The 14,436-nt window shown below is 43.8% G+C and overlaps 1 protein-coding gene across 1 annotated transcript in view; it reads right to left on the reverse strand.

Annotated features, from left to right (window-relative positions):
• The window catches only part of LOC129704116 (steroid 17-alpha-hydroxylase/17,20 lyase-like), a 31,875-nt gene that overhangs the window by 6,902 nt on the left and 10,537 nt on the right, over window positions 1–14,436 (reverse strand). Inside the window, 4 exon segments of the mRNA XM_055647016.1 lie at window positions 3,167–3,270; window positions 4,917–5,086; window positions 9,927–9,989; window positions 9,991–10,137. Of these exon segments, the coding sequence (XP_055502991.1) occupies window positions 3,167–3,270; window positions 4,917–5,086; window positions 9,927–9,989; window positions 9,991–10,137 (484 nt within the window).

The following is a 14,436-nucleotide window of genomic DNA, read 5'->3' on the forward strand; positions in this document are numbered from 1 at the left end:
CTTTCAACTTCATGCCACCATTTGCAGTAAGTAGTGCCTTGCAACTTCGCCACACCCAAGCCATCATTTGCAGTAAGTAGTGCCTTGCAACTTCAAGCCAATGCACCCACGCCCCCCATTTGCAGTAAGTAGTGCCTTTCAACTTCAAGCCACACCCAAGCCACCATTTGCAGTAATAGTGCCTTTCAACTTCAAGCCAAAGCAACCAATCCACCATTTACAGTAAGTAGTGCCTTTCAACATCATGCCACCATATGCAGTAAGTAGTGCCATTCAACTGCAAGCCAAAGTACCCAAGCCACCATTTGCAGTAAGTAGTGCCTTTCAACACATGCAACCATTTGCAGTAAGTAGTGCCTTGCAACTTCAAGCCAATGCACCCACGCCCACCATTTGCAGTAAGTAGTGCCTTTCAACTTCAAGCCAAAGCAACCAAGCCATAATTTGCAGTAAGTAGTGCCTTTCAATTTCAAGACACACCCAAGCCAACCAGGGGAGGGAGGGGAGGGGAGGGAGGGGGGAGGGGAGAGGGAGGGGAGGGGGGGGGGGGAGAGGGAGGGGGGGGGGGGGGGGAGGGGGGGAGGGCTTTCTGGAGCGCTAGTATGAACCATTTTAGAACCAATAGACATGTTTTTTGCAAGCTTTAGAACCTATATAGACATTTTTTGCAAGCTTTAGAACCAATAGACATTTTTTTTTGCAAGCTTTAGAACCAATAGACATTTTTTAGAAGCAAGAACCACATTTTTTTCAAGCTTTAGAACCAATAGACATTTTTTGCAAGCTTTAGAACCAATAGACATTGTTTGCAAGCTTTAGAACCAATAGATTTTTTTGCAAGCTTTAGAACCAAGAGACACTTTTTGCAAGCTTTAGAACCAATAGACATTTTTTTGCAAGCTTTAGAACCATAGAGACATTTTTTTGCAAGCTTTAGAACCAATAGACATTTTTTGCAAGCTTTCGAACCAATAGACATTTTTTGCAAGCTTTAGAACCAATAGACATATTTTTGATTGCAAGCTTTAGAACCAATAGACATTTTTTGCAAGCTTCAGAACCAATAGACACTTTTTGCAAGCTTTAGAACCAATAGAGACACGTTTTGCAAGCTTTAGAACCAATAGACACATTCTGCAAGCATTTTAGAACCACTAAGGGCACTTACATTTGAGTAGACATGTGTTCAGTGTTATTCACAGCTCTGAGAAACGTGACCCTCTGCCTTCCTCCATCTTGAAGAGACTGTGTGGCACACCACTTCCTGGTTTTATAGTACCTCCCCCTGCCGCCAGCTGGGGCAGCAGAGAGAATGGGGAATTTTGTAAAAACATTAATATCTCTGTCATTTTTAATCGACGGGAAAAATCCTTGGCACACATGCGGCGGAGGGGGGCTCTGAGCAAGGTGGGCAAAAATGACGGCCGTAGGTGGCGGCGTTCTCTCGGAAATCGCAGTACAGATGGCCAAAACCGGTCAAGAACAGACTTTTAGTAATACAGATATATATATATATATGCATACTCAGTGGGCTATTTCTGTACATATGGTACTTAATCGGGAATTGTACTTATGAATGGCAATAAGCTTACTGATCTAAATGCAACAAAGGAATTTCACTTGGCACACATGATAATAAAGGAACCATTGACCTTAGGCCTATAAAAGCATTTAAAAGACATTTGGACAGGTACATGGATAGGAAAGGTTTGGAGGGACGTGACCCAAACACGGCAGATGGGGCATCTTGATCATCATGGACGAGTTGGGACAAATAGCCTGTTTCCCTGCTGTATGACTCTATCTCACTCATGATCTGCATACACCTCAATGATATAAACATTGAATTTTCTAACTTCAAAGTGACCCATCCCCCTTGTGGTCCTTTGCCTTTCATTTTGTTTGTACCCAGGTTCCCGCATTCACCTTTTTCTCCTCCACATCAACCAATAACATTCCCCTCCCTTCACCTTGTTCTATCTATCACACACACATTTAACCCACTGTGAGTTCCATCCCCTCCCTCTCTGGTTCCACCTGCTCCTCATCCTCCCTCCTCTGGTTCCACCTAACATTCATAATTGTATGTATCGTTAGCTTTTAGAAATGTTTGAATGGTGCACTGACTGGCTGACATTTTTAAATTTCGTTGTACATGGTTCATGTTACAATGACAATAAAGAAACTATTCATTTATTCAAACATTCCTTCCTATCAGATTCCTCCTTCTGTAGCCTCTAGTGTCTCTACTGATCACCTCCCAGCTCCTGAATCTATCGTGACAAGATGGTTGCCCAGATGTAGTTTCCACTAGCCGGCAAGAGCAACAGTCTTATTATTTCATGCCTGTGATAAACTGATCACAGAATAGCTTTTAGGAAAATGTATAGTCAGAATCTATTTTCTGGTGTGGAAATGTCAAAGACTAGATAGAGGGCATAGATTGAATGTTTGATACAGCATAGAAACAGACCCTTGGGTGTAGAGTGAGGAAGTCTAGTGATAAGATCATGTGATAGGAGTAGAATTAGGTAATTCGGCCCATCAATCTACTCCAACATTCAATCATGGCTGATCTATCTTTCCCTCCTAACCCCATTCTCCTTCCTTCTCCCGATAACCTCTGACACCCGTAATAAACAAGATTCTATCTCTGGCTTTAAAATATCTGTTGACTTGGCCTCCACAGCCTTCTGTGGCAAAGAATTACACAGATTCACTACCCTCTGACTAAAGAAATTTCTCATCTCCTTCCTAAAAGAACATCCTTTAATTCTGAGGCTATGAACTGTAGTCATGGACTCTCCCACTAGTGGAAACATTCTCTCCACATCCACTCTATCCAAGCCTTTCACTATTCTGTTCCAATTACGTCCCCTTCATTCTTCTAAACTTCAGTAAGTACAGCCCCAGTGTTGACAAATGACCATCAGAAGTTAACCCACTCATTCCTGGGATCATCCTTGTAAACCTCCTCTGGACCCTCTCCAGTGCCAGCACATTCTTCCTCGGATATGGTGCCTAAAATTGCTCACAATATTCCAAATGCGACCTCCCCAGCGCTTTAAAGAGCCTCAACATTATATCCCTGCTTTTGTATACAAACCCTCTTGAAATAAATGCTAGCATTGAGTTTCCTTTCTTTACTATTCAATGCAATACTTACTTGGATCAAAGGTCTCTGGACTTTCCCATTCCTTCTCGTCGTGATGAATAGCCCAGACGTTGATGATCACTTGCGAATCTTTGGGGATTGTGTAGCCGCCAATGCTATAAACAAATACATTGGAATCTTCTATATACTTTTAAAACTCTGTGTGTGTGTGTGTGTGTGTGTGTGTGTGTGTGTGTGTGTATGGCATTTTGCCTTTGATTCGTTACTCCGCAAAAAACAGACGCAAAGACGCCGAGATTTTTACCATTTCGCTAGCGATTTTACTTTTACAATCGCATATCCACTCCTCATTAAATTTGGAAATTTTTCTGTACACATTTTCAAAAAAATCCTTCACAAAACTTACTGTTATCTTTAAATCAGCAGCTGCGGACGTCACAATGCCCTTGCGCTCGCGGCACCGCCACCCGCTCTCAATTCAAGCAGATGCTGTCATCGCACTTTCAATCCCCCCCCCCCCCACTCAGTCCTGGGCTAATTGTTTAACATTAACATTTATTTTCAAAGAGCCGCCGCCCAGCTGCAGCAGCTGCGTATGCCACAATGCCCTTGCGCTCAGGGCACCCCCACCCACTCTCGATTCAAGCAGACGTTGTGCCCTCTCCCTCTCTCTTCCACTCTGTCTCTGCACTCTCTCTCCCCCCCCCCCCCCCCCCCCCCCCTCTAGACGCACCTGCAAGGTGAGGTCTATTCGTCCATGGATAGGGTGGGGATGGGGTAAAAGAAGCCAATTAATAAAATTAAGATAATATCAAGGGGTGTAATGAGTGTGTGTGGGGGTGGGGGGGGGGGGAGGGGTGGTTACTGTGTGTGTGATGTCGCAGGCCACCCCATCCCCCCCCCCACCACTGCGCCTTGGAGGAACAGACTGCACTTGGTCTAGTGAATATTAAAATCGTGCTTCAATGTTATGCAAATATTTTAGACAACTTTCCCACTCAGAGGGAGTGAGCTTTAAGGACAGGTTGACCAGGCTTGGACTTCAGGACATCTGGGGTTCTGTGTGTTGGGGGGATTAATGCATTGGGGAACCAAGTCCAACAGGAATCAGCCATGAACTGGCAGAATGCTGAAACAGGGCTGAAGTGGTTAAATAATGTTCCCATGTTTAGTTGACAGTTACAGCATGGAAACAAGCCCTTCGGCCCACCGAGTCCATGCCGACCATCCATCACCCATTCACACTATTTCTATGTTATCCCATTTTTCATCCACTCTCTACAACACGTACCTCCAGATTCAGGGACAGTTTCTTCCCAGCTGTTATCAGCCAACTGTACTATCCTATCACCAACCAGGGAGCTTCCCGACCTACCATCTATCTCACTGGTGACCCACGGACTATCTTTAATTGAACTCTACCTTGCACTAAATGTTATTCCCTATGTCCTGTATCTGTACATTGTAGACAGCTTGATTGTAATCATGTGTAGTATTTCCGCTGACTGGATAACACACTGTTAAAAAACATTTCACTGTATCACGGTACACCTTGAGAATAAACTGAACTAACTAACTAACTAGTTAACTACAGAGGCTAATTAATGTACAAATCCACATGCCTTTGGGATGTGGGAGAAAACCAGAGGAAACCCATGCAGTCATAGGAAAAACGTGCAAACTCCACATGAACAGATTCTGAGGTGAGGATCGAACTGGGGTCTCTGGCGCCGTGAGGCAGCGGCTCTACCCACCGTGCCGCTGATCCCAATGGGAGCCTGGATCTCTCAGGTGCATTTACCTGGTGTCTGCCAAAGCCACGTGAGGGATGAGGAGAGGTGCCACTGGCTGGCTCCTCAGCGTTTCACTTATGGTCGCATTGAGAAAATGCAGGTTGCTTCGATCACTTATATTAGGGGGTCTTTCATATCCTATGTTATTCTCAATTTCCTCCTGTATTTTAGTTTGTACCTACAATAGAAGAAAGTCACATTATTCAACTGTCTTACTAATTATGTTTTTCACTGACAGCTTGTTGCATTTACCCATGTAACATTCACATTGTGTCTATCAACGTACATTAAAAGCCCACACTGGAATAAAACAGCATATCCTGCAGCTCAATAATATACGTGTGTTGTATGTATTTATTTGGGTGCATATGTGCATAATATAGGTATGTTACAAAACTTACCTTCAGCGGCGCGGCAGTTCTGTCACTGGCCGTGTGCGTGACTTTGGCCCCTATGAGGAGGGGGGCGGGATTAAAATGCCGTTCTACCTAATGCTGAAAATTCGTTCCGACTGCCGTTCTCGGAATTTTGTTTTAAAAACCGCGGGACAATTTCAGCGCTGGAGTAAAATAAAAATCGACTTCTAATGGCGTCAACGGCGATAACGGGACGGATCTCACATACGGGACAAAGCAAGGTAAGCCGTTTATTTTACATATAAACTTGCTTCTTAGGATGCCTTTAATCAAAATTTCACTTTGCGAAAATGTGATTTGGGCCTCATATGAACCGGCAGTGTTTTTCCTGCTGATATGGGGTTCAACTTCACCGCAAACCGCAACTTTCCAATTGATCGCGTTCCACAAAAACGATTAAAATGTCCATTAATTTATGGAATTAAACACTAAATTCCTCCCATTTGGCCTATAAATTCATGACAATGAGATTTAAAAATTGTTATATTGTGAATTCTTGTGTGAATGTTATTTGGACACTTAGGCTAATTCAAAAATATTAACCTTTTCTTAAGAAATGGATAGATGTTTAGATCTAGTAATTGCATTTTGTAATTAGCTACAATTAGGTAACTAACTAATTATCTGCTTTAATTTCAGGTCATCCAAGTAAGATTGTTTCATATTTGTTTCAGAATCCTTCAATCTATAATAACTGAAAATGTATATCAGTTCTCTTAATTTTTAATAAAGTTATGGGCTTTAGACTGTCCTCGATCACAGCTTTTGAGTTAAGTCAATGGAAAAGCAATAGGAAACAAGATGCTAATTTCAGAGTATGAAAATGGCCAGAACTTTTTTAATACTGAAAATATGAAAGTAAATTAGGTGTCAAATTAAACTTCTTTTTATGCTTTATCTGATGGGATAAATTGCAGACTTGATTTTTTAAATCTCTAAATTTTGTAATGTTGCTACATCTATATATATATTACTAAAAGTCTGTTCTTGACAAGTTTTGGCCATCTGTGCTGCGATTTCCGAGAGAACGCCGCCACCTACGGCCGTCATTTTTGGCCACCTTGCTCAGAGCCCCCCTCCGCCGCATGTGTGCCGAGGATTTTTCCCGTCGATTAGAAATGACAGAGATATTAATGTTTTTACAAAATTCCCCATTTTCTCTGCTGCCCCCGCTGGCGGTAGGGGGGAGGAACTATAAAACCAGGAAGTGGTGTGCCACACAGTCTCTTCAAGATGTAGGAAGGCAGAGGGTCACGTTTCTCTGAGCTGTGAATAACACTGAACACATGTCTACTCAAATGTAAGTGCCCTTAGTGGTTCTAAAATGCTTGCAGAATGTGTCTATTGGTTCTAAAGCTTGCAGAAAGTGTCTCTATTGGTTCTAAAGCTTGCAAAAAAATGTCTATTGGTTCTAAAGCTTGCAAAACAATGTCTATTGGTTCTAAAGCTTGCAAAACAATGTCTATTGGTTCTAAAGCTTGCAAAAAAATGTCTATTGGATCTAAAGCTGGCAAAAATATGTCTATTGGTTCTAAAGCTTGCAAAAAACGTCTATTGGTTCTAAAGCTTGCAAAAACGTCTATTGGTTCTAAAGCTTGCAAATAAATGTCTATTGGTTCTAAAATGGTTCATACTAGTGCTCCAGAAAAGCGCCCCCCCCCCTCCCTCCCCTGGTTGGCTTGGGTGTGTTGTGAAATTGAAAGGCACTACTTACTGCACATGGTGGCATGAAGTTGAAAGGCACTACTTACTGCAAATGGTGGCTTGGGTGTGGCTTGAAGTTGAAAGACACCACTTACTGCAAATGGTAGCATGAAGTTGAAAGGCACTACTTACTGCAAATGGTGGATTGGTTGCTTTGGCTTGAAGTTGAAAGGCACTATTACTACAAATGGTGGCTTGGGTGCTTTGGCTTGAAATTGAAAGGCACTACTTACTGCAAATTGTGGCTTGGGTGTGGCTTGAAGTTGAAAGACACCACTTACTGCAAATGGTGGCATGAAGTTGAAAGCCACTACTTACTGCAAATGGTGGATTGATTGCTTTGGCTTGAAGTTGAAAGACATTACTTACAGCAAATGGTGGCTTGGGAGCTTTGGCTTGAAGTTGAAAGGCACTATTACTGCAAATGGTGGCTTGGGTGCTTTGGCTTGCAGTTGAAAGGCACTACGTACTGCAAATTGTAGCTTGGGTGCAATGGCTTGAAGTTGAAAGACATTATTACTGCAAATGGTGGCATGAAGTTGAAAGGCACTACTTACTGCAAATGGTGGCTTGGGTGTGGCTTGAAGTTGAAAGACACCACTTACTGCAAATTGTGGCATGAAGTTGAAAGGCACTACTTACTGCAAATGGTGGCTTGGGAGCATTGACTTGAAGTTGAAAGGCACTACTTACTGCAAATGGTGGCTTGGGAGCTTTGGCTTGAAGTTGAGAGGCACTATTACTGTGAATGGTGGCTTGGTTGCTTTGGCTTGAAGTTGAAAGGCATTACTTACTGCAAATGGGGGTGTGGGTGCATTGGCTTGAAGTTGAAAGGCACTACTTACTGCAAATTGTGGCTTGAAGTTGAAAGGCACTACTTACTGCAAATTATAGCTTGGGTGCTTTGGCATTAAGTTGAAAGGCACTGCAAATGGTGGCATGAAGTTGAAATGCACTACTTACTGCAAGTGGTGGCTTGGGAGCTTTGGTTTGAAGTTGAAAGGTACTATTACTGCAAATGGTGGCTTGGTTGCTTTGGCTTGAAGTTGAAAGGCACTACTTACTGCAAATGATGGCTTGGGTGTGGCATGAAGTTGAACGACACCACTTACTGCAAATGGTAGCATGAAGTTGAAAGACACTACTTACTGCAAATGGTGGATTGGTTGCTTTGGCTTGAAGTTGAAAGGCACTACTTACTGCAAATGATGGCTTGGGTGTGGCTTGGGTGTGGCTTGAAAGGTACTACTTACTGCAGATGGTGGCTTGAATGCAATGCCTTAAAGTTAAAAGGCACCACTTACTGCAAATGGTGGCATGAAGTTGAAATGCACTACTTACTGCAAATGGCGGCTTGGGTGCTTTGGCTTGAAGTTAAAAGGCACTACTGTAAATGCACTTACTTCCTGTTTGCACTGTATATTGATTTTAGATAAAACGCTACCACTTACGGCTGTGATTTTTGGCCATCTTACTCAGTCCCTCTCCGCTGAGCAGATGCAGAGAATTCTTCCCATGAATGAAAAATAAAAGTGTTATTAGTTTTTTTTTAAATGTTGAGAATCTCTCCTGTCAATCACTCCATGAAAGCCACACCTTTTCCGGGGGGGGATTATAAAACGCAGAAATGTGGGTGTGGCTCAGTCTCTGCAAGATGGAGGAGGGAGAGGTAACGACTCGCTGTCTTTAGTGGCTTTGCACCCTACTTCAAATGGTATGAAACTGCACTTGAATTTGGTGGCCTTATACCCTGCTTGAAATAGAATTTCAAGGATTAGCCGTGAGTCAACTACCAGCCCACCAGCCGTAAGTGAATGAGTTGCCAGCACAACAGGCTTGATTGACTGAGACGCCAGCCCAAGAATCCATTTGGCGCACAATTTGCATACTAGCCCTCTGGAAACCAGTCCCTTCAGCCCACAACACCCATACTAGCGCTCCAGAAAGCACCCCCCCCCCCAACTGGCCACCAATATTAGAATTGGTGGAGAGGTGGAATATTGCGTTGGATGACCAGCCCTCCTGTGTGATGCTGGGACCCAACGGGTCCCACTTAGTCTAGTAATGTACTAAATGTTATACCCTTTATCCTTTATCTGTGCACTGCGGATGGCTTAATTGTAATCCTATACAGTCATAGAATCATACAGCGTGGAAACAGACCCTTCGGCCCACGTTTCCTACAACGACCAACAAGCCCCATCTACACACGTCCCACCTGCCTGCGTTTGGCCCATATCCCTCAAAACCTATTCTATCCATGTACCTGTCTAAATGTTTCTTAACTGTTGTGATAGTACCTTCCTTAACTACCTCTTCCAACAGCTCGTTCCATATGCCCACCACCACCCTTTGTGTGGTAAAGTTACTCCTCAGATTCTTATTAAATCTTTCCCCCCTCACCTTAAACTTATGTCCTCTGGTTCACGATTCCTCTAGTCTGTGCCTACCCGATCTATTCCTCTCATGGTTTTGTATACCTCTATAAGATTACCCCTCATCCTCCTGCGCTCCAAGGAACAGTCATAGCCTGCTCAGCCTCTCTCTATAGTTCAAGTGGTGGTCAAGCCCTTTCCAGCTTGACCACATCTTTCCTATAACATGGTGCCCAGAACTGAACACAATGCCATAAATACGGCCTTACCAACATCTTATAACTGTAACATGACCCCCCCCCCCCCCCACCCCAACTTCTATACCCAATATTCTGACTGATGAAGGCCAAAAGCCTTTTTGACCACCCTGTCTACCTGTGACGCCACCTTCAACAAACTACTGTATGTACCTCCACTCTCCAGAGGCCCACCGTTGTGTAGGTCCTGTCCATGTTAGTGCCCCAACTAAGACATAGACTGCATTGTAGAGTGAAGTGGCCTGTTCTGCAATAATCCCTTTTACCTGTGGATAGTGGAGCAGGTAGAGAATGATCCAGGCTATAGAAGTACTCGTGGTCTCCGCCCCCCGCTCCAAATATGTCTGCCACGGTCATCATCAAATGGTCGTCGGTCAGGTGTGGTCTAGGGATCGGACTGTTGTTGTTCTTTAAATTCTCCTGAGCTTTCAGCAGAGAGTCCAGTAAGTCATTGATGGATTCACTGTTATAATTTGCCTGGGAAAGAGGAACCAAGGGATATTATGTGTCTCAGTATCTTACACTAAACGTTATTCACATTACCTCTTTTATCACATATCTGGTCGCTGTGGATGGCTCGATTATAATTATGTATTGTCTTTCCGCTGACTTGTTAGCACCCAACAATGGTTTTCACTGTTCCTCGATACATGCAACAATAAACTAAACTCAAACTCAGGAAGGAACTGCAGATGCTGGTTTACACCGAAGATTGACACAAAATGGTGGAGTAACTCAGCGGGTCAGGCAGAATTTCTGGAGAAAAGGAATAGGTTACATTTCAAATCGACTCCTTCAGTCGAAGGTTTCAGGCCTGAAACGTCACCTATTCTTTTTCTCCACAGATGCTGCCTGACCCGTGAGTTACTCCAGCATTTTGTGTCTATCAAGGGACATTATATTTAGGTTTAGATGTATAATTTTCACATGTATCCAGGTACACTGAAAAGCATTGCTTTTTACTTATTTTACACTTTCAGAGGTAGAGTGTGGAATCAGGTCCTTCGGCCCATCGTGCCAACGCCGACTAGCACCCCGTATACTAACACTCTCCTACGCACTGGGGACAATTTAACCGGCCAATTAATCTACAAACGTGCACATCTTTGGAGTGTGGGAGGAAATGGAGAAAACCCATTTGGTCACAGGGAGAACATGCAAACACCGTACAGGCAGCACCCGTAGTCAGGATCGAACCCCGTTCTCTGTAGTTCTCAACATTGTAGCGCATCAATTCCATAGACCTAGTCCAATGTCCACAATGGGGTAGCGGTGAATTGGACAGTACCCTAGCTTATAGAAGATCTGAAGAAGCTGTTCCTGAGTCTGGTGATGCATGCTTTCAGACTACTGTACCTTCTGCCACTAAGGGCAGGGAGAAGAAGGAATTACCGTGGTGGTACAAGTCTTTGATTATGTTGACAGCTTTTCCGAGGCAGCGTGAAGTGTGGATGGAGTCAGTGGTGGGGTCAGATCTGTGTGATGGACTGAGCTACATCTACAACTCTCTGCAACTTCATGCCGTCTGAGTAAAGCCACACAGTTGGGGAACAAAACACAAACTCCCAGCTGCAAGGATAAACTAGGCTGCTCACAAAATCCAGGGACATAATCTGTATCCGTGCGTGGCTACAATGGAATATTGCATTCAATTCTGACAGTTACAGGCATGAGAAGCACCGAGAGGTCAGGAAGTTCAGAGAAAGTTTTTTTTACAGTGAAGACGTGGCACAGTGATGCAGTGGTAGAACTGCTGTTGTATAGAGCCCGAGACCCGGACTCAATCCTGACTAACATAGAAACATAGAAAATAGGTACAGGAGTAGGCCATTCGGCCCTTCGAGCCTGCACCGCCATTCGATATGATCATGGCTGATCATCCAACTCGGTATCCCATCCCTGCCTTCTCTCCATACCCCCTGATCTCTTTAGCCACAAGGGCCACATCTAACTCCCTCTTAAATATAGCCAATGAACTGGCCTTAACTACCTTCTGTAGCAGAGAATTCCACAGATTCACCACTCTCTGTGAGAAAAATATTTTCCTCATCTCGGTCCTAAAAGATTTCCCTCTTATCCTTAAACTGTGACCCCTAGTTCTGGACTTCCCCAACATCGGGAATAATCTTTCTGCATCTAGCCTGTCCAACCCCTTAAGAATTTTGTAAGTTTCTATAAGATCCCTCCTCAATCTTCTGAATTCCAGCATGTACAAGCCGAGTCTATCCAGTCTTTCTTCATATGAAAGTCCTGCCATCCCAGGAATCAGTCTGGTGAACCTTCTCTGTACTCCCTCTATGACAAGAATGTCTTTCCTCAGATTAGGAGACCAAAACTGTACGCAATACTCCAGGTGTGGTCTCACCAAGACCCTGTACAACTGCAGTAGAACCTCCCTGCTCTTATACTCAAATCCTTTTGCTATGAATGCTAACATACCATTTGCTTTCTTCACTGCCTGCTGCACCTGCATTCCTACTTTCAATGACTGGTGTACCATGACACCCTACTTTCAATGACTGGTGTACCATGACACCCAGGTCTCGTTGCATCTTCCCTTTTCCTAATCGGCCATCATTCAGATAATAGTCTACTTTCCTGTTTTTGCCACCAAAGTGGATAACCTCACATTTATCCACATTATACTGCATCTGCCATGCATTTGCCCACTCACTCAACCTATCCAAGTCATCTTGCAGCCTCCTAGCATCCTCCTCACAGCTAACACTGCCCCCCAGCTTCGTGTCATCCGCAAACTTGGAGATGTTGCATTCAATTCCCTCATCCAGATCATTAATATATATTGTAAATAGCTGGGGTCCCAGCACTGAGCCTTGCGGTACCCCACTAGTCACTGCCTGCCATTCTGAAAAGGACCCGTTTACTCCCACTCTTTGCTTCCTGTCTGCCAGCCAGTTCTCTATCCACATCAATACTGAACCCCCAATACCATGTGCTTTAAGTTTGTATACTAATCCCTTATGTGGGACCTTGTCGAAAGCCTTCTGAAAGTCCAGATATAACACATCCACTGATTATCCCTTATCCACTCTACTAGTTACATCCTCGAAAAATTCTATAAGATTTGTCAGACATGATTTACCTTTCATAAATCCATGCTGACTTTGTCCAATGAATTCACCACTTTCCAAATGTGCTGCTATCCCATCTTTAATAACTGACTCCAGAATTTTCCCCACCACCGATGTTAGACTAACTGGTCTGTAATTCCCCGTTTTCTCTCTCACTCACTTTTTAAAAAGTGGGGTTACATTAGCTACCCTCCAGTCCTCAGGAACTACTCCAGAATCTAAAGAGTTTTGAAAAATTATCACTAATGCATCCACTATTTCTGCGGCTACTTCCTTAAGTACTCTGGGATGCAACTTATCTGGCCCTGGGGATTTATCGGCCTTTAATCCATTCAATTTACCTAACACCACTTCCCGGCTAACCTGGATTTCACTCAGTTCCTCCATCTCATTTAACCCCCAGTCCCTTGCTATTTCCGGCAGATTGTTTATGTCTTCCTTAGTGAAGACAGAACCAAAGTAGTTATTCAATTGCTCTGCCATGTCCTTATTCCCCATGATCAATTCGCCTGTTTCTGACTGCAAGGGACCTACATTTGTTTTAACTAATCTTTTCCTCTTCACATATCTATAAAAGCTTTTGCAGTTAGTTTTTATGTTCCCTGCCAGTTTTCTTTCATAATCTATTTTCCCTTTCCTAATTAAGCCTTTTGTCCTCCTCTGCTGGACTCTCTCATTCTCCCAGTCCTCTGGTAGGCTGCTTGTTCTGGCTAATGTGTACGCTTCATCTTTTGTTTTGATACTATCCCTGATTTCCCTTGTTATCCACGGATGCACTACCTTCCCTGATTTATTCGGTTGTACATTCTCCTGATAACCATGTGGGTTTCCTCCAGGTGCTCCAGTTTCCTGCCACATCCCGAGGAAGAGTGGATTTGTCAATTGTCCCTAGTGTGCAGAATATTTCTATTGTCCCTAGTGTACGAGTGATCGTTGGTCGATGCGGACTCGATGGGCCTGATCCCACGCTGTATCTCAAAACTAAACTGAACTCATGCCTTATCTCCAAACTAAACTAAAATGGTGGATTCCTGGAACACGTTGCCTGGGATGGTGCTGGAGGCAGATATAATGGTGGCGTTTAAGTGGCTGTTAGATAGGCACATGGATATGTAGGGAATGCAGGGATATGGATCACGTGCAGGCAGAGGAGATTATAGGGAAGATATTGTCAAGCTTGAAAGGATTCAGAGAAGATTTGCAAGGATATTGCCAGGACCAGAGGGTGTGAGCTTTCGGGAGAGGTTGAGTCGGCTGGGTCTCTATTCCTTCAAGCAGGAGGATGAGGGGTGATCTTATAGAGATGTTCAAAATCATGAGAGGAATAGATCAGGTAGATGCACAAAGTCTCTTGTCCAGAGTGGGGAAATTGAAGAACAGAGGACAAAGGTTTAAGGTGAAGGGGGAAATATTTAATAGGAATCTGAGGAGGAACAAGCTACCAGAGGAGGTAGTTGAGTCAGAGACTATCCCAACATTTAATAAACAGTTAAACAGGTACATGGATAGGACAGGTTTGGAGGGATATGGACCAAGTGCAGGCTGGTGGGACTAGTGTAGCTGGGACATGTTGGCTGGTGTGGGCAAATTGGGCTGAAGGGCCTGTTTCCACACTGTATCAATCTATGACTATTAGTTTAACTTGGTACAATGTGTTTCACAGGCATTGTGGGCCAAACAGCCT

This window comes from Leucoraja erinacea, chromosome 15 (genome assembly GCF_028641065.1).
Source record: "Leucoraja erinacea ecotype New England chromosome 15, Leri_hhj_1, whole genome shotgun sequence".
Taxonomy (NCBI): domain Eukaryota; kingdom Metazoa; phylum Chordata; class Chondrichthyes; order Rajiformes; family Rajidae; genus Leucoraja; species Leucoraja erinaceus.